The sequence below is a fragment of the Amblyomma maculatum genome, chromosome 7 (assembly GCF_055883805.1).
Source record: "Amblyomma maculatum isolate TAMU_Amacu chromosome 7, ASM5588380v1, whole genome shotgun sequence".
NCBI lineage: Eukaryota > Metazoa > Arthropoda > Arachnida > Ixodida > Ixodidae > Amblyomma > Amblyomma maculatum.
The window spans coordinates 102125444-102146563 of record NC_139350.1 but is presented as its reverse complement, the minus strand read 5'-3'; the positions used below and the strand labels follow the sequence as shown (position 1 = coordinate 102146563).

The 21120-nt window shown below is 46.9% G+C and overlaps 1 protein-coding gene across 1 annotated transcript; it reads left to right on the top strand.

Annotated features, from left to right (window-relative positions):
- Positions 1–994: 994 nt before the first annotated feature.
- Positions 995–20586, top strand: LOC146184163 (kelch-like protein 20). Its single transcript, XM_084608502.1, has 6 exons — positions 995–1228; positions 2549–2755; positions 2800–2839; positions 8190–8372; positions 16913–17069; positions 20445–20586. The coding sequence occupies exons 1-6, from the start codon at positions 995–997 to the stop codon at positions 20584–20586; spliced, it is 963 nt and encodes a 320-aa protein (XP_084464628.1).
- Positions 20587–21120: the final 534 nt, after the last annotated feature.

Below are 21120 nucleotides of genomic sequence, written 5' to 3'. Positions count from 1 at the left end.
CTCTTTCCTGGAGGTTTTCGGTGCGTGTCCCGGATTACACACCAATATTTCTAGCAGAGTTTATGGCAATCGAGGTAGCACTACTAAAAGTTCCCTGTAGTCAATGAAAAATAATTTTTCGTTCAGACTGTCTTTCTGTTTTTTTTTGTCACTGTGTCAGCATGGGATGCTCTGTTGAGCCGCTCACTGAAGTATTTCATACCGGGATGGGTTAAAGAAATACGCTTCATCTGGGTCCCCGGTCACAGCGGTATTTTTCAGAAGGAAGCGGCAGATTTCCTGGCTAAATTAGCACTTGATGCATCTGTTTCATGTACCATCCCTTATATCTCCATTTTTGGAATGTCCTGTTTCCAGCGATATCAATACCTAGCCGCTTTATGCAATGATCCTTTGCTATCTACAGCCGAATACCAGCATCTCGTATACTCAGGGAAAGTTCGTTCATGAAATCACAGCAGTGTGAGGTAACGATGACTCTCCTGAGATGCAGGATTCCTCGGCCAAATCTTTATTTGTGTAGATGCGGGATCAGCCCCGCAAACCTTTGTGAGGCTTGCGGTGAGGTTGAAAATGTTGATCACTTCCTTCTCGCTTGCCGAAGGTTTTCACATCAGAGGAGGGTGCATTTAGAAACTCCAATTGCACGCTTGGGATTTACGTTGTCGGTCCCGCTTCTACTCTCCTTCAGTGCGAGTGCGAAAGGATTTGGGTTGCCTCGAATTTGCCAGTACTTCCATAACTACATCACAGCTACGGAAAGATTCCCTTGCTTAATGTATTCCAAATTTACAAAATTCAAAATTTTTGGTTCATATTTTTTCTTTCAGTAACTTTTGTGATCTTAAATTTTATAATTTTGTTTAGTTGTCAAGTACTTTAATGCACTAATTCAGATTGTGTAGGACTTTTAGCAGTCCGCACTGAACCCTGGCCAATCCCCCTCCGTGGGTATGTGCCAAATATTAAGGCAGAAGAAAAATGAGAAGAATCCATGTCTGTCTTATCAAGAAAACTAGAGCTGAAGGAATTCGTTGGGACCGATGAGGGTGTGGTCCTTACGACAGACGGTGGAAAATTCATTGCCCACCGCGGTGTCTTGTGCCTGAGAAGCCCTTTCTTCGAGGCGGCGTTCAGCGCGAAGTTCGGGTCTCGAAGGAAAGTGCTGCTCACGGAGGTCTCGGCGTCCGTTCTCGGCGCCCTACTTGACTACTACTACGAAGACAAGGTAAGTCTCAGGAAAGAATGAGAGAATCGAAGGCGATAACGGAAAACAGTTGGCTAGCCGTGAATCTTAGTGTTCGCCCGCGGATGCTAAGATCGCGTTGCGGGATGTTAGTGTGGCAGTCTTGTTCTTCTCAGTGCGGAATATTCCGGTATTTTTGACAGACTTCAACCCAGTCAGTTTACTATATCCGCCGTGGTACAAAAGAAGGAAAGAATATTTCATATTTTCCGTTATTAGGGCGAAAGCCTTTAATTGCTCATAAGTTGCGTCCTTACAATGTGTGCACAGAAGCTGTGGGGAATATAGGTGGGGTTCTGTTAATTAGTTACCGATTGTTAGTTAATATATAATACTGATAGTAATTAGAGAGAGAGGAAGTTCCCCCTCCTTACTTCATCTCTTCTCTTTCTGGAGAGAGGGTGTCGAACGAAAGCGAGTGTCTTTCTCCCTTTTTCGAGTAACCAGTTGCGTTGCAAGGATGGCAGCAGGGCAGGCAAAATGCTTTCGCCTTGCTGCACTTGAGGTGAGCGAAAGTCTGCCTGAAACATTTTTCTCCTCATCTTGAATAAGATTCATTGGACTCCGTTGTAGCGTTGATGCGGGCGTTGTGACATCGGCCGCGTTATAACTGTCCCTGGAATGGAACACTTAGTTATTACTGCGAGAGAGTTCTGCCCGCCGTTCTTTGGTGCACATGTCGTGGTCTGCCGTAGCCATAGACACGAAAAAATATCAACATTTAAAGACAATGTTTCGCGTTATACATTGCACAGAATACAAACCTTTCCGGCATCCCTTGGCGCATTTCTTCAAATTAGCATGCATATTAGTGCAGCATATGTTTGTTTGTTTTTTTTCTCAGAGGGGCCAGCTATTATGCCAACGGCCTTTTGCAGACGACGAAAAACCTCCGACAGTAGTTAATAGCATATTGCGCCGTAAATGACGAGGTTTTTTTTTTTTACATTTAGCAACAGACGTGGCAAACCGCACGGCGCAAAAATCCACGGATAATCCAGCGGCTTCCTTCCTGCGACTGGCTTGTATTTAACAAGACTTTTTCTGCTCATTTGTCATCATTAAATAGGAATCGTCCAGTAGCCTAATTTCAAAAACAAATATTGGTGATATTTAACCCAATAATAGAGTTCAAAGCCATTCGGTTTTGCAGAAAAACTTAATTCCTCAATCGGAACTACTACGCCACGAAATCTGTATGAACTCTCTCCTGGAGGAGTATAAAGAAGAAAGAAATGACCGGAAACTCTACGTTTCCTTCCTCTTTGTGAGGGAGTTGTTTTTACTCTGATATCGCCGCAGTTGAACATCGACAATGAAAACGTGGTCGATGTGGTGACAGCATCCGACATGCTGCTGATGGATGAGGTGCGCGACCTCGGACTGGACTACATGGTAGAAAACATAGACATTGCTAACTGCCTCGACCTTGCCGCACTGACACAGTGGTGTCACTGGCTGGCGCTTCGGGAAACCGTGTTCTCCTATTTGCGCGAACCTTTTGACGCGGTGAGCGTGTACTTTTCGCCATTCCTCTTTGAAATGCATCACAGGTTCCATTGGTGTCTAGACCTGCGCAGTCAAGGTCGCATCGTGAGCGACATCATAACGCTAAATAGAGGTTATTCGTATTGGTATTGACTAAATGACAAAGCTATAACCGACTCTAGGCTATAACATACGATTGGATGGTAAGTGCGACTAATCATTTGGCTATAGTTAAAATGCGTGAGGAAGAAGTTTGGCCTTTCAGAGTAGATATAAGAACCTCCAGTTTCAGTGCTGCGAAGTTTATGTGAACTTAGCATAACGAGATATTACTCAAATCTCATGGTACATGCATAAAGGCGGATGGTTATTCTTATGAATTTAAATTTCGCCTGCTGTTTCTGTTAGGTCATAACGAAAAGGAGGCAGATATCTGACCGCATTCATTCTTCCAATTCTTCAATAAGTCTACAGGTACTCCTTCATCACAGGGAGATGCAAATGTGTCTAATTCTAGATTCTGGTCCCACTCTGCCACTCATGAGGATTTTTGTGCGATTTCACAAGCCAAATATGAATGCAATTGAACAGGAAGCGTTGTGAAGCCTCAGAACGTTATATCTTTAATTCATTGTGCGTGCCAACCGCTCACCAAATTGAGCCACCAAAACGGAAAATGAAATCGCAGGATTTGAGTTGAGGATTTGTTTCAGTATTGGCCAGTTATTTCCGCGTTCATCACAAATAGATTATTGCAGAAAACACTTGTTTAAACCTCACGAACCTTGCGAAACATTGCTGTTTCGCTCCGTTCGGTACAAGTACAAATGACAGTACTGTCACCGAATTCGTGATTATCTTCTTGTCAGTGATCTAGTGATCTAGTGATCTCGTGACGATCTGTCGGCTCAATAACACACCGAGCGAAAAAAAAATCTTGCCGCCACTGCGGTATGTACGTGATCTACTTTACTTGACGAAATGAGATCCGATCACCGTTAGCAGAAATAGACGTGCAGAAGTAGACCTCCGTTGTACAATGCGCTTTGTGTTGTTGCGCTAGGTTTTCGCAGACAGTGACAAGGGAAGTTTCGAAGTAAAAATTCTTACTACCAGAAGAGGCTGAATAGAAAGTAGTCTCAGCCTAAGCCTAAATATTACCACATATTTAATAAGCCATAATGTAAAATGCAAAAGCAGCGCAGGAGATCTTGTAGAAGGTTTACTTCAAAGAAAGTTGAGCTCCGCCTTCTAGGTATAGACGCAACAGCGTTGGTGGCTCCTGTCTGCGACTTCCCTCTTGTCTTCATGGCTAAGGTCTTTGGTATTCTGAAACAACTGATTCTTTAAATGGTGCCTCAATTACCTCGCATATACTCATGAGCAAGCAATCGTAAGCTACCGCGTTCATTGAGAGACTGCTATGCATATATATATATATATGTGTGTGTGTGTGTGTGTGTGTGTGTGTGTGTGTGCGCGTGTGCGTGTGCGTGTGTGTGTGTGTGTGTGTGTGTGTGTGTGTGTGTGTGTGTGTGTGTGTGTGTGTGTGTGTGTGTGTGTGTGTGTGTGTGTGTGTGTGTGTGTGTGTGTGTGTGTGTGTGTGTGTGTGTGTGTGTGTGTGTGTGTGTGTGTGTGTGTGTGTGTGTGTGTGTGTGTGTGTGTGTGTGTGTGTGTGTGTGTGTGTGTGTGTGTGTGTGTGTGTGTGTGTGTGTGTGTGTGTGTGTGTGTGTGTGTGTGTGTGTGTGTGTGTGTGTGTGTGTGTGTGTGTGTGTGTGTGTGTGTGTGTGTGTGTGTGTGTGTGTGTGTGTGTGTGTGTGTGTGTGTGTGTGTGTGTGTGTGTGTGTGTGTGTGTGTGTGTGTGTGTGTGTGTGTGTGTGTGTGTGTGTGTGTGTGTGTGTGTGTGTGTGTGTGTGTGTGTGTGTGTGTGTGTGTGTGTTTTCACCCCTATAGCAAAGCCGTTCGAAAGTTCGTGCATTCAGGAGGGCAGACATTTAGAGAAGTTGCTATGGTGCCATGATGCGTCTGCCCGTGTGATAGACTGGGGTGTTAAAAATAAAATGACTGTTTTGTGTCGTTTTATTTTGCTTTATTTCATGCCGATGGATATGCATGTTCCTGCGTAGCCTAGTAGTAGCTTGTCTGAGTCAAGGTTCTATGGTTCGGGTTCGATTATTCCTAAGTCACCTTTCATTAGAAAATGAAATGACCGATTTTCAATCCAACTCAGGTATGTCACGTGATCTCGTGACGTCGCTCAACCCTAGAAATATACCTTGCCCGGACATGATATGTTCCAACTTCAACCTCTCAGAGGCAGGCGCGTGATTTCTCGCCTACAAAGCCGACGCCAACCGTGCCTAGGCAAATGCATTTAACGCTGTCGCATTAGTAACGAAGCTCAGTTTTATCGAAAGATATACATCAACACTTAGAAAGTTTGGACATTTTCGGTTAAAGGTTTCGTGAACGCAATATTGTCTCTTAATAGCACGATAACAATGAATATATCGGCCGACTGTCCAATCGCAGGCTTGGACTTCATTTGTTTCTAACAATCTTCATAAACGCTTTCTATTGGCTGCTTCCAACAGTTTGAGTTATTTGTTTTAAGCACACACCTTGCCTTCATTTATGGGCGCAGCAGCTGATTTCGACGGTCTAATGAATCTTTGGAAGGAGCCGATAAAAATCACTCTATATTACATATGCGGACATACGACGTGAAGCATACAAGTGCACATCAGCAGTGAACTTCTATTTACGCTGATTGTTATGAGCGCAGCTGTTACAGGGAAGCTGAAATTTTTATTTTTTGGCAATTGAACGAGATCCATAGAATTACTCGAATATATCAAGCGCGTGTGTAAAGCATGAGATGTAGTCTCACGCTAGCACTTAAAGTGCCTGCGTCCTCAAAGGCTGAAACTGTAATGCAGCTCCTGCCTCTCGTTAATGCATCAGAATTTTGCGAAGAAACGCGTGCTGACATCATAGATGCTGAATATTTAGAATTTTCGCTAGCCTCGCCTACATGTTGCCATGCGTCGTTCTATGTCGAGAGAATGCTTCTTGAGCCGTTCATTCTTTTAGTGGCGTTGGTTTTCTTGCCTTAAGCAACCGCTTCTTCCCTGGAAACGTCGCGCCGCTTTACATGACGTCATCTCTGCGGCGCCTGCCCAATTCTGGGCACTAAGGAAAATTCTGAGCGCCTGCGCATTTCATTCGGTGATTAGGTCACCAGGTTCAATATGACAAAAAGACTGCTCATCCCCGGCCGCCAAGTCTATATTTTTATCATCTTTAAATTTTTTTCAATTCCTGAAACTTCCGCAGCTGCTTTTAAGGTGCCCTTTGCTGGATTTCGCGTCGTCGCGGTGTACTCTTCAGCGTAGTCAGCGCAGCCAGCCACCTGCCAGTCGTTGCAAGTTGTAGAAGAGCGAAACGTCACCTGTTACGAGTAGCAGGATTCAGAATGGGGATATTTAAATCCCTCATTAGGGGAAAAGTGCTAGAGGCAGCAGGTGGTTTAGTAGCCGAGCTGTGTGGTGAAAGCGAAATATTGCGCAACTGGAAAGGCCAGCCTTTGCAGGTTGTAGCAGATCGAAACGCCACTTGTTACGAGTAGCAGGTTTCAGAATAGAGAAATGCAAATCCCTGATTAAGGGAAAAGTGTTAGAGGCAGCACGTGGTTTAGTAGCCGAGCTGTGTGGTGAACGCGAAATATTGCGCAACCTGAAAGACGCTTTCACGAGAAATGTGGCTACAGTGGAGCAAGTTATGAATGGGGCTGAAAAATGCATGATCTGGCAGTGCAGATACAAAAAAGCGCGCGAGTACCTACAATGACAGCAGAAAGGTACGGCGAAACTGCTGGATTGTTTATCAAACGGCGGCGAGAATGAAAGGAGGGAGGGAAGGCCATATGGCTGGACAGTTGAAAGAGCAGCGATGAATAGTGAAGGAGCGTGTTACGGCTGTGGTTGGGAAGAATCGCAAACAGTTCTTGCTGACTGATGCGGAGCAAAGGCCTCCGTTCAGCCTGATATTTGGAGTCGGTGTTCTATTCGACGAAAGCAGTTAAAAATCAAGAGCATGCCTCCAGCTAATGTAGTGGTTCGCAGATCACATGGATTGCAGGCGTGGAGGTAGTACAGACTTCTACACGAGTTCGTAGCTGCGAAAGTTCGCACTTGCCAAATGTGGAGCTGAAATGGGAATCTAGCTCGGGACCTTATAATCCTGAACCTAAGCCGCTGCGTTACGTTCGCAATGCTCGGTTAAAACGAGGGTTAATGTATTTATTACGTGATATTTCCCACATTGCAGTACCTGACGAGTGTATGCTAGGCATTGTGCGCGATTAATAACAGAAGCAAGAATTTCGGGTGTAATACCTTAGTGATAGTAAGGTGCATATATTCCGACGTAGGTCCGAAATGCGGAGATGCATACCGGAGCTATTATCGCGGTGGCGTAATAATCTTTAACGCAGAGCTTAGCTGTCCACCATATTTTTCCGGAGCGAAATATATTTAAGTAGGACAGAGCACGACCACGTCACTCATGTGCTACTCAAAGCGTGGTCGACGAGGAAGTAAGGTTGGTCATTTGTGAGAAAACAGAACAGGTTCTAAATGCAAATGCATAGACATGTCTTTCCCAGCTACTTTACCTCGACATATCGAAAAACCGAAATGGCCAAAGAGTTGCGCTCAAACTTTGCATTACAATATGTATTATACTTCGGCAACTTATTTTAACTGCATGTGTCGTAAAAAATAATTTTCTCGCCTAAGCAAAGGCAAATCTGTTACGTACGTCATTTCTCGCACATTCTTCAGCCACCTGACCGAGGATAAACGACAGAACTGCAGCGTGACAGTCGCTCGCCCTATGCTTGTCATTCAATAGCTCTTGCTGCCTTTCATCTTAGTGCATTCACTTTAAAACCAAACATATGATTCAAGAAGTAGCCGAGCCACGCATGCTTTTGGAGATATTTCAGTGTTTTATGATTGGTCAGAGTCTGATTTCTGTATTTGCTTTGATCGAATATTACGAAAACATTGGTCCATTCTCTTCCTGAAATGAGGAAAAGAACAACGATAGATGTGCATTGCTTCTTTTTAATGGTCCTGTGACAGTTCATGAGTGCGTCAATGATGATAGGCCTACAGCTTCATTGGAAATCTTCCCTCTCTTTTGTAGTAAAATAAATTTTTGAAGGTTAAAAGTGGTGGCTACTCAGTCCCTAATTGAAGCTTCTTCGACCTTTAGACTCCAATAGATGCCATGAACTAATAGCTCCCGTTTGCTACGGCTGCAGTGATGTGCGGGGCGGTATTGTTTGCCTATTATGAATTTTTATCCACCATTGGTTCACTCCTGTAGTTTAGGCTGTTGAATTATTGTAAACACGTTAATATTGCACCTTGCCGCAATTGTCCCGCAGCCTCCAGAGCAGCTTCAGCTCAGTTTTTCTACGTGAGGTGTGGCTTCTCGGATCCTGAGCGCTGGGTTCCGTGCGTGCCGAACGAGATGCTGTTCATGCTGGGCGGCTGGGGCTCTGGAGAGTACCGGGATGTTGTCGAGGCTTATCACCCGCGCGCCTACCGCTGGCTGATGCAGACAAAGTGCAAGATGCGTTGTCTACAACGAACACGTCTCCACCAACGTACCTGCTAAATACTTGGATTAAAATAAAAAATAAACGTTGTTTCTCTTTCTATCCAATCGTTGCAAACCTTTTTCATTCTTCTCCCATTCTTCTGCAGCCTCATAATAAGTCAGGGTACAACTTTACTAACACTGCAGGAGATATTGCATGGTTTGCAATGCCATTTTTATAGCTGATGTCAAGAACTCCGCATCCACGAGTCTCACACTAGACGTTTTACAATTCCATTGGGAGCAGAAATAGTTGCGGAGAAAGTAACAGATGGTTGCAAGGTATTTTCGATAACTAAAGTGCGATAAGGTGAAAGTCTCTGTATGGAACGCCGCTGATTTCTGCTTTACTGCTTCTGCTTCGGTTTGGTGTATGGTTAGCCGTTCGAGGAAGCTCCAAATGAGATGTGCAGCAGAGACGCCTCGATCGGACGCCCGGCGCGGTCAACTTCGTACATGGGTATATCGCCTAGTGATGTGATGTCATGTCATCAGTCATAACCGAACGTGACGTCACGACAGAATGTTACGTCATGATATGTCCTTCCTGGATATTAGACGTGACCGGGCGTGCCTTCGTGAGGACGCCACATCTTGTTATGGCAACACGTCCGTCCAACGGTTGATACCGTCACTAGGTGCTGACGCCACAATCTCGCGTTAAAGTGCCACCTCTCGCGGACGGACAATCAGGAACCTATATATAAAGTCAAGCTGAGCGGTTTATATATATTCAGCGACAGGACTCGGCTACCAAACGTAGCAACTCACATCATTGCTGATTGCTTTTTTTTGAGGCGTGTAGAAATTATCCATGTAGCATGAAATATTCCAAAAACATGTTTCTAAGCTTTGTTTTGACTCAATACGCATTAAAAAGCTGCTCCGACACCATTTCCTAACCGTACAATAGCTGTTTAGGCATTGGCCTATGTATTTTTCTGTGATCTTCTAAGTATGCCTTATATACCACACGACCCTTCAACCATGTTGTAACGGAGTCTACGAGGCCCTGTGATTCGTCGATTCCCTCGTTATAGATGTCCCTTCGTACTACAATACCCGAAAGTAACCAGTTGCGTTTTACCTTGCACTGCGAAAGTCTCCAACATTCGTACTGAGTGACACTATGGTTCCCAATATACTACATACAGCAACCGACTATGTCAGACTTGCGAGAGCGAGGATGTGGTTTCACTAGCCCTTACGGGCAAAGCAATCAGGGTTATCGACGCTTAATGTCAGAAAGAAACGAGAACGCTGCCCAGAATGTTTAAATCCGCTTTCACACTCAAGGCAGCCCGAGGTGGTGTTGTACAAAACCACATGCATTGGACCGAAGGCATTGATGCCGTCCACGTTCAGCTCAGTAGAAAAAGCATTTTTACGCTTTGAATCTCTGGCTTTTTATGTTCTGAAATCAGCAGGTCCTCCAAACCGTGTACAGCAAAATTGAAGTCTGAAACTACTGTAACGACACAGCTTTGTTGTGAAAATGAAAAAAAAAAATAGTCTGCAGCTTAACTCCGTAATCACTGTTACGCAAGGGAAATCTTTATTGTCCATGCCTTGGTTAGCTATCGGCTTTAGAATCCTTCAACTACCGTTCCTCAAGTCGACGCTGCTGCTCTTCATCGGTCTCTGCCGCTAGCTTAGCGCTAAATAAGCCCTTCGTTTTGTAATACCCCTAGCGTGATCGGCGACATCATGTGAATCTTTGGACTCAGCCCGCCATCTACGAAATTATCCCGTCGAAGTAGACGGCTCTGACCGACTCCCTTCGGTCATAGCAAAAAGAGCACTGAAAAAAAAAGCACGGAAAAGCACTGAAAAAGCACGGATGCTGCTGTTGGTTGCTTCTGGTTGCTTGTATAGCTTAATTCACTTCTTGTTTACCGATTTTTATAATTGCTACTTTCAAATTCGGCGCCAATCCCTTCCTATGCCCTTTTGTGGCTCGACTTCAGGTTGCGTGACGTCACATTTTTGACTTCACCCTATATGACTGATCTAATTAACTACTTTAGTATTTGATACATTCAAATGTGGCGCGAAACTATTGGCTAATGGGACCATTTTCAGCTTTACTTTTACATTTTTTGAATCTAATTAGTTACTTAATGACCTTTTTGGCCTTAATAATTTTTCGTACGCAACATTACGCCAACCTTTATCGATTGCCACCACTCATGAACCTCTATAGCTTCTCAAGTACAACTGCAGCGGACACGCTGTTGCGTGTTTTTCTGGTCATTGTTTACCTAATTAACGTATTGGCATAAATATTGTTACGGTACGCAGTGAAAGAGACGATGACGAAGTGCTGGGCTAGTAGAGAAAGACGACGCTGCAGCTACGTTTGGTTCTCCTGTGAGTGTGTCCCTGACTGTGAACTGTTGCGGCTACGACGTACCATCGCCTCCTAATATCTCGACGTGCCTCTAGCATCTTGGTGGAGGTGCTGGGTAAGACACCAATACCACAAGCTGGATCTCCGTAGTGGCCGCCAACTTGGTGCTAGCACTATGCAGTCCGACGCAGCTACCTCTACCGCGGCACAACCAGCGCCCACTGTTGTCGTTGCGCAGCCTCGTGATCCGGGAACCTTTTGCGGCACCGACGACATCGACGTCGAAGACTGGCTCGCTATGTACGAGCGAGTCAGTAAGCACAACCGATGGGACGCAACGTTGATGCTTGCAAATGTCATTTTCTACCTGGCTCGTACGGCGCGCGTCTGGTTCGAGACGCACGAAGAAAATCTAACATCCTGGGACATGTACCAACAGAAGCTTCGGGATCTCTTTGGCAAGCCAATCGGACGCAAGCTCGGCGCTAAAAAGGACCTGGCATCGCGAGCACAGTCGTCGACCGAATCATATCTGTCGTACATACAAGACGTACTAGCTCTATGCCACAAAGTGAACAGTGCCATGCCCGAGTGTGACAAGGTGGGCCACATCTTAAAGGGCATTGCTGACGACGCTTTTAACCTTCTATTTTGCAAAGATTGTACGACGGTCGACTCCGTCCTCGAGGTATGCCGGCGGTTTGAGCAAGCTAAACATCGTCGTATTGCTCCCCGCTTCGACCGCTTGCCAAACACAGTTGCTACGTATTCGTGCGAAGATCTGCCAACACTGCAGCAGCCGTCCCATGAGCCAAACTTGACCAGGATCGTTCGCAGAGAGCTGGAGGCAATGGCCCCCGTCGCATTCACACCTCAGCCGGCGGATGCTACTATAGCACTGATCCAAGCTGTCGTTCGGCAAGAATTCGCGAACGTGGGCCTTAATGCGAGCGTAAGCCACAGCTCTGGTCAGCCGTCCGCACAGCCATCTGTCCAGCCCACCGTTCCGGTGGTAGCTGCTGCGGCTCCGACTGCGCGCTTCCCGACGCGATACTCCGAATCTACCTGACGTTACCGCAACCCAGAAGAATGGCGGACCTTCGACAACCGACCCATCTGCTTCAACTGCTCACGTGCCGGCCACATTTCTCGCCATTGCCGCAGCCGTTGGGTTCCGCCACCTCGACCTCGCTACTATCATGATCGCAGCACCGCCTACGGACCACACCCAACCTCTCCGTGATATGCCCTCTCGTGACTTTAACCCGCCATCCCCGCGCATGTCCAGCCGATCGCCGTCTCCCCAGACCCGCCGTTCCCGCTCGCCCCTACCTCACCGTTCCTCGTCCCCTCACTTCTCTGGCCCGCTCCCGGAAAACTGATCAATGCAGCTCCCGGAGGTGAAGCTGCATTGACGACCCGGCCCGAAAATCCTCTGCTGACCCTCGCTCATCGCCGCAATCTTCTAGATATCTGTGTAGATGGTGTGCCTGTTACCGCCCTCATTGACACTGGTGCCCAAATTTCCGTCCTCAGCTCTTCGTTTCGCCGCCGACTCAAAAAAGTTGTCACACCCGCCTCTTCATCAGCCGTTCGTGTCGCCGACGGAGGCGTCGCTGCCGTCGTGGGACTTTGCACTGCGCGCGTGAGCATTTGCGGTCGAACTACCCCTGTGCTCTTCACTATAATCGACCGCTGCCCTCACGATGTGATCCTCGGCATCGACTTTTTAACGGCGCACTCTGCCCTGATTGATTGTTCAAGTGGCCTCCTTCGCTTAGACCTGCCTTTCTGCTCCGACCGCACAGATATCAAGCCACGCCTCTGCTCCGCCGAGTTTGTTCGCCTACTGCCCGAAGCTGCCATGTATGTTCCTTTGGCCCCGTTTCCTGCTATTCCTGGTAGTACATACGTCACTTGTCCAATCACCGATGTTGTTCTCCACCGTAACGTCATACTCCCTCACACTGTCCTGACCGTCACGGATAACAGAACCTATCTTCCCGTCCTTAACTTTAGCCGCTCTGTCCAAGTTTTGCCCCATGGCATTGCACTCGCTGACTTGCTTCCGTTGGCTGACTGCGAAGTTTCTGCCCTCAAGCCTGTGCCTTTGTCTGAACCCCCCGTATCAGCTTCTCGTTCGACCCTTTTTACTCCCATGATAGCACCGGATTTGACACCTCAGCAAGCCGGTGCTCTCTCCGACCTTTTGCTTTCGTACAAGGACATTTTTGATTTTGCCGACCGACCTTTGGCCCAGACATCAATCGTTATCCATTGCATCAATACTGGTGATGCCAGCCCTATTCACAGAAGGCCTTATCGAGTCTCTCTTGCTGAGCGCCACGTGATACAAAAGGAGGTCGACAAGATGTTGACAAATAATATTATTGAGCCTTCCTGCAGTCCCTGGGAGTCTCCTGTCGTTTTAGTCAAAAAGAAAGATCAAACTTGGAGATTCTGTGTAGATTACTGCCACCTCAATCAGATCACTAAAAAAGACGTTTATCCGCTCCCGAGAATTGACGACGCCCCCGACTGCTTGCATGGTACCAGCTATTTTTCCTCGATCGACATGCGTTCCGGCTACTGGCAAATAGCTGTCGACGAACGGGATCGAGAGAAAACCGCATTTGTCACCCCTGACGGACTATACCAATTCAAGGTCATGCCATTTGGCCTCTGTAACGCTCCTGCGACCTTCAAGCGCATGATGGACTCGCTTCTCCATGGCTTCAAGTGGACAACGTGCTTATGCTACTTAGATGACGTTGTCGTGTTCTCTCCCACGTTCACAAGTCACCTTGAATGGCTTTCTACGATACTGGCAGTCTTTCGCCGCGCCGGTCTTCAACTCAACGCAAAAAAAAATGCAGCTTCGGCCGCCGCCAGATCAAAATCCTGGGACATTTGGTTGACGAAAATGGTGTGCAGCCCGACCCTGATAAAGTTCGTGCAGTCCGCGAGTTCCCTACACCACGTAATACAAGTGATGTGCGAAGTTTTCTCGGGCTCTGCTCCTACTTCCGTCGCTTCATTCGGAACTTCGCTGACCTAGCACGTCCCCTTACCTCCCTTTTGCAGAAAAACGTGAATTTCTCGTGGAGCTATGAACAAGCTCAGGCCTTCACAACGCTCATTTCCGCGCTCACCGCTCCTCCTGTACTGGCGCACTTCGACCCGTCTGCGCCTACAGAACTGCGCACCGACGCTAGCGGACATGGTATTGGCGCCATCCTTGCTCAGTACCAGCACGGCCACTCTCGTGTGATTGCCTATGCCAGCCGCCTTCTATCTCAGTCCGAGCGCAATTATTCCATTACGGAGCGCGAATGCCTTGCACTTGTTTGGGCGTTGACCAAATTCCGCCTTTATTTGTTTGGGCGGCCCTTCAGCGTAGTTACGGACCATCATGCCTTGTGTTGGTTGTCATCGCTTAAGGACCCTACTGGCCGCTTAGGTCGCTGGGCCTTGCGATTACAAGAATACACGTTTACTGTTGTGTACAAGTCAGGCCGTCTACATCAAGACACCGACTGCTTGTCCCGCCACCCCGTTGACCCTCCTGAACTTCCTGACAATACTGCTGACAACTGCATTTTGTCCATTTCGAACTTTCTCCACATCGGCGTCGAACAGAGTCGTGATCCTTCCCTGCGCCCCATTATTGATCACCTGCGCAACGACAGCACCAATCCGCCCATCAGTATGTTTGTGCTGCTTAATAACACATTATACCGACGCAATATGCGCCCAGATGGTGTAGACCTTTTGCTTGTTGTCCCGACACATCTACGCTCTGCTGTTCTTGCGCACCTTCATGATGCTCCTACAGCAGGGCACCTAGGAGTGTCCCGCACATACGACAATGTTCGACGGCGTTCTACTGGCCTGGCCTCTACCGCTCTGTTCGTCGCTACGTCGCCGCCTGTGAGCTGTGCCAGCGCAGGAAGACCCCGTCTCTTCAACCTAGTGGGCCCCTGCAACCACTCGCAGTTCCAACTGAGCCCTTTTCTCGAGTTGGTCTCGACCTACTCGGGCCATTCCCCACATCGACTTCAGGAAACAAATGGATTGCTGTAGCGACCGATTACGCCACCCGGTATGCCATAACCAGAGCTATCCCCACCAGCTGTGCCTCCGACGTTGCAGACTTTCTTTTGCATGACGTCATCTTGCTTCATGGTGCTCCTCGTCAACTGCTCACCGATCGCGGTCGCTGCTTCCTTTCCAAAGTTGTTAATGACCTTCTGCGCTCATGCGCTACGCGCCACATCTTCAGAACGGCCTACCATCCGCAAACGAACGGTCTTACTGAGCGCCTTAATCGTACCCTGACCGATATGATGTCAATGTATGTTTCTGACCATCACCGTGACTGGGACATCTCTTTACCTTTCATAACATTCGCTTATAACTCCTCACGACATGATACCGCCGGATACTCTCCATTTTATCTACTCTTCGGCCGCGACCCTCTACTTCCCTTCGACACCTTGCTGCCTCTTGACGATTCCTCCTGCAGTTACGCTTCTGACGCCATCGCCCGCGCTGATGCCGCCCGTCATATTGCTCGAGACCGGCTTCGTGAGTCCCAGCGTTCTCAAAAGCACCGTTACGATCTCCAGCACCGTGACGCCTACTACCCTCCTGGCTCTCTCGTACTCCTCTGGCTCCCTGCTCGACGTGTAGGCATGTGCGAGAAACTTCTGCCCCGCTACGTGGGCCCTACCAGGTCTTGCGGCAACTTACCGACGTGACGTACGAGATTATCCCTGTGAACCGCCACTCTCCGGCAAACCATCATCCAGAAGTCGTGCATGTCGCCCTTCTCAAACCTTATATCTCGCGCTCACCTGTGTAGTCTACGCACCGGGACTGTGCTTCTTCCGCGGGGGGGTATTGTTACGGTACGCAGTGAAAGAGACGATGACGAAGTGCTGGACTAGTAGAGAAAGACGACGCTGCAGCTGCGTCTGGTTCTCCTGTGAGTGTGTCCCTGACTGTGAACTGTTGCGGCTACGACGTACCATCGCCTCCTAATATCTCGACGTGCCTCGTAACAATATGTTTGCAGACACAACATTACATCACCCTCTATCGATCGACAAAACTAATTACCCTTTGTCACTTCTCAATTACTCACAACTGCAGCGGACACGATTTTGCGGACACGTTCTGCGGACGCGGTATGCGGAGAGAAATCGCTGAACATAGCGAAGTAATGCATTCGCATTAACAGTACCATTTTAAGTTTACGTTGAGTCACGTAGTGAGTTGCATGGTCAGAACTGGCGAGCAAGAGACAGCCGCAGCGCCCGCCCGGTGGTCGCGCAGCTGCAGCTAGTCACGTGGTGTCACCTGTTAACACATTCCCACCGCTCCTGTGTTTGAAGGTTAAATTGCGGCACCGATGGTCTTTGCCTCCGCTAGCCTAGTAAATAAAATAAAATACACATAAAATCAGGGGAGCAGAGCGAGTTCAAAAGTGAACGGGACACAAGGAAGAGGTTGGAAATACAGAGAGTAAATACGTAGAGTAAATACAAATAGTAGACTGATCGGATCGGTGTGAAAATGTTGTGAATCCCTACAAACTGAATACATAGCACCCAGCGGACATTTATGACTACTGGATATTTTATCTAGTAATAGGAAATACTTGATTTCTATAAATTATTAGAACAAACGCATAGATTTTTACTAAAGCCTGCAAGGTGAATCTAAATTTTTTGGTTACATACAATATAATGTTTCTTTGCGAAAAGCTACCTAACAACAACATTTAACTCTTGACTGTGCAACAGCCCATTTACCATTTACTTCCCTTGCCTGACTCCTTAATCTAACATCCTCAGCATTCGAGAACTTCCTTGTTTAGAGGAGTTCGTAATGGCAGAATTATACCGCAGAAAAGTAATTTGCGCTGCCTGTTGCGTTTGGTAAAGACTGCTCATAACCCGCAGAAGCCTTGAGATTCATCCATTTGTGGATTCCTCTTTTCTAACACACCTTTGCAGCTGGGCTAAACCCCGACTGGTAGAGAAGAACGTAGCTTCCAAGCCCGATCACGTCTCAGTCTTTTGCCTTCTTGTCGGTTAACCAGCAACGCCTAAGTCATCGTTTGAGAGAGGCCTAAGACTGCGCATCTCACGCAGGCAAGCTGTACGCGAGCGGTGGCTTGAACAGCCACTTGATTGTGCGCAGCGTGGAGGAGTACACGCCTTTCTCCAACTCGTGGTGCCTGGTGCAGCAGATGCCCAGCCCCCTCTGCGGCCAGCATATTGGCGATGGCCGGCCGTATCTACGTCGTCGGTGGGTATAACGGCTACTGCCGACTCAACACCAGTGAGAATATGGGGCAAAATATTCGGGACTTATCACTATAAAAACTGCATTGCATTTTATACAGACGGCTCAAAAACTAAAAGCTATGTTTGTAGTGTAATAGGATGTGTTTGATGGCTAGAAGTACGAGATAAAACAGAGAAAATGATACGACTGCCCCAGTGTTCATCAATTTTTATGGCCAAATGCTACGTTGTTTATGTTGTCGTGGATAAAATATAGGAAGAGAACGTCAAAAACAGCGTCATTTACACATATTCATAGGGTCATCACGCAATAAACTAAGAAAAAATGCTGTTGAACCACTGATAGGAAACATCATACACAACATAGTAAAGATCATAGCACGAAAACATACTATAAAATTTCGCTGGGTACCCAGTCATGTTGGGATTAGGCGTAATGAACAAGCAGATATATGTGCTGCGCGAGCAAAAAATGGGCAAATAGAACGAATAGACACGCCACACAGAGATTGTATGAAGTTAGTACGCAAGAAGTTAAGAGCTAAATTGTAGGCTGCTTGGGAAAGTGAAGCATAAAACTAGCTTCACTGCATAAAGCCCATTTTCGGAAAATGGCAATCATGTCAGCAATAGAAACGATTAATCGAGATAATTTTATGTCACCTACGCATACGTTAAAAACACACTTCACGCATAACTTCCTACTAACAAAAAGACAAACCTGTGTGTGAAATGTGTGGACAGGAGCTCACACTTAATCATATTTTAATCTCATGCTCACAACTTGAAGAACACAGGCAAAAATATTTTACTGTATTTTACAAGGAACACATTACATTTCACCCTGCATTGCTTTTAGGAGGACAAGCACTCGTCAATTTTTCTATTGTTTGCGCAAGAAAGCCAATGTTTTAAATCAAATATAAGTATCATGACCTTTGACATCTGATAGATTATCTAACCTTGTGTTTGGCGCATGATAGCCACTGTTGCTTATGTGCCGTAAACCCACATATAACTATTATCACCTTTTGGGGAGCCATAAAACACCATGGAAGAAGCTATAAGACTGTCCAGAGGAAAACTATCCTTACTGATCACCCATTCTCGTGAAAGCGTCGTGCTTTCATTAGTCGACAGAATGTTGCTGGCCCGCCGGGGTGGCGCAGTGGTTACGGCGCTCGACTACTGTTCCCAAGGATGCGGGATCGAATCCCGGCCTCTGCGGCCGCTTTTCGATGGAGGCGAAAAGCAAGGCGCACGTGTGCTGTGCGTTGTCAGTGCATGTTAAAGAACCCCAGGTGGTCCAAATTTCCGGAGCCCTGCACTACGGCGTCTCTCATAGCCTGAGTCGCTTTGGGACGTTAAACCCCACAAACCAACCAACCAACCAACCAGAATGTTGTTGGTGCAATGCGAATGTTCCAAGCATTATAGAACGTGATTCGTAGCATCTATACTATTTGACTATTGCCGCTATGCCAGAGTAAATTGGAGTCGATGAAGGCCATATAAAGTGTGCCCTTTTAATTCCATATTAAAAATGACAAATTAATGATCGCTGCTAATATTAGAGAAAGGGGTCCGAAGTGGCAAATGTATTCTGAACAACTGTGAAGAATTCTTGCCACAGTTTGGAACTACGCGCGCGGGTGTGTGTGCTTAGAGAAAAACAGCCACACTAAAAATGTACTTCAAATGCATTTATTTCATATTAATTTGGCATTTTTTGTCCCCATACTTGGAATGCAAAATAAATATGTAATAATTTACTACGAGTAAAACACTGCATGTCTTTACAAATATGTTAAAGATATGTTTTTGTCCTGTTGAGTATATTGCTAACATGCTTAAAATGTACTTTCTTCAGTTTTGCTTGGTATGCAGTGTTCAAAAAATCTTCCATCTATAGACTGACAATGTACGTTCAAAGCATTACTAATGTACTCGACCTAATATTCATGCTGGCAGATTGTACCATTAGAATACAGTTAAAAAAAACATAAAAAATAGGATGCTATCATATTTTTAGAGCATTACAAATATGTTGCCGGTATATATTCTAAAGAGCTTCACCTGGGGTACTGGTTAAAATGAAAGACGGGTCGCTGAGATTCTGCGTAGATTACCGACGACTCAATAAAGTGACAAAAAAGGATGTATACGCACTGCCACAAATCGACGACACCCTCGATCGGCTCTGTCACACCCGATATTTTTCGTCTATCGATTTGAAGAGCGGGTATTGGCAGATTGAAGTAGATGAGCGCGATCGGGAGAAAACTGCGTTTATAACACTAGATGGCCTCTATGAGTTTAAGGTGATGCCGTTCGATTTATATACTACCCCTGCAACATTCCAACTAGTCATGGACACCGTTCTCGCCGGTCTGAAGTGGCAGACCTGTCTTGTGTATTTAGACGATGTTATTTTTTTCGAGCACCTTTGCCGACCCTCTTGTGCGCCTCGAAGCGGTTCTCCAGGCTATACGGAAGGCAGGCCTCAAACTCGAGCCTTCAAAATGCCGGTTCGCGTACAGCGAGTTAAAGTTTCTTGAGCATATTGTCAGCCATGCGGGCGTGAAACCAGATCCTAAAAAAACAGCAGCCGTAGCGTCATTTCCACGGCCGTCGGACAAAAAGAGTCTGAGAAGGTTTCTTTGTTCGTGCGCCTACTTCAGACGTTTTGTCCACGACTTCGCCCAGATCGCCGCGCCCCTTATCAACCTTACAAAAAATAGTATTGCCTTTGAATGGAATGAGAAGCAAGAGTCAGCATTAGGCAGCTAATACAAGCCCTTCCAACACCACCTATACTAGGCCACTTCGATCAAGCTGCCGACACTGAGCTCCACACCGACGCCAGCAACAAAGGACGGGGTAGAACTTGTGCAATTGCAGGACGGTGGTGAGCGAGTTATTTCCTATGCTAGCTGCGTCCTTTCCAAAGCAGAGTGTAATTACTCCACAAAGGGAAAGGAATGCCTCGCTGTCATCTTGGCCACAACAAAGTTCCGACCGTTGTTGTACGACCGCCATTTTCGTGTGGTTACCGACCACCACTCATTATGTTGGTTGGCCAACCTGAAGGATTCTGCAAGGCGGCTTGCTCAATGGAGCCTTCGACTGCAGGAGTACAACACTACTATTGTATATAAATCGGGCCGAAAGCATTATGACGCTGACTGTCTCCAGCCCCCCTGGAGCCGGCGCCAGGAAACGATGATGACGTTGACAACTTTATTGAGGTCTTAAACATGGCAGATATGGCGGTTCGGCAAAGACATGATTCACAACTTGGCCAACTAATGGCGCACCTTGAAGGAGAAGACGATGTGGTACCTCGTGTTTTCCTGCGTGTCCTATCCACATTTAGAATTCGGAACGGCATCCTATACAAAAAGAACTTCGACAGCAGCCAGACATCATGGCTTCTTGTAGTGCCGGAAGATCTGCGTAGCGAGATCACGGAAGCCTACTATGATGATTCTACAGCTGGTCACCTTGGTTACAGCTGAACACTTTCACGGTTTCGGGAAAAGTATTGCTGGTCCAAAATCGCTAAGTATGTTCGTCAGTACACAAGAACTTGTCGCGAGTGTCAACGGCGGAAGACGTTACCACACGTCCGGCGGGCCTTCTTCAGCCAATTGAACCACCGAGTGCCCCATTCCACACAATCTGAATAGATTTTCTCGGCCCATTACCCACGTCTTAGTCCGGCAACAAATACATCATAATAGCAACAGACTACTGACGCGCTATGCGGCGTCTCGCGCAGTTCCGTTTGCGACGGCTGCGGTGGCAGCCACATTTTTCATTGAGTGATTGTCTTGCGGCATGGCGCACCGGCGGTTTTGATCACTGACCGAGGTACCGCATTTCTGGCACAACTTCTACAAGAGATCCTGCGTCTAAGCTGTACCAGCCACCGTCGAACTACTGCGTATCATCTTCAAATCAATGGGCTAACGGAGAGGCTGACCAAGACGATGGCTGATATGATCGCGATGTACATACGTGGACGCCGACCATCGAAATTAGGACGAGGT

Bases quoted from the DNA above. Each gene is read 5' to 3' on its own strand.
- LOC146184163 (XM_084608502.1), top strand. From the start codon at position 995: ATGTCTGTCTTATCAAGAAAACTAGAGCTGAAGGAATTCGTTGGGACC. The intron at 1,229-2,548 runs GTAAGTCTCAGG...ATATCGCCGCAG, and splicing joins ACTACTACTACGAAGACAAG to TTGAACATCGACAATGAAAA. The intron at 17,070-20,444 runs GTGGGTATAACG...ATCCACATTTAG, and splicing joins CGGCCGTATCTACGTCGTCG to AATTCGGAACGGCATCCTAT.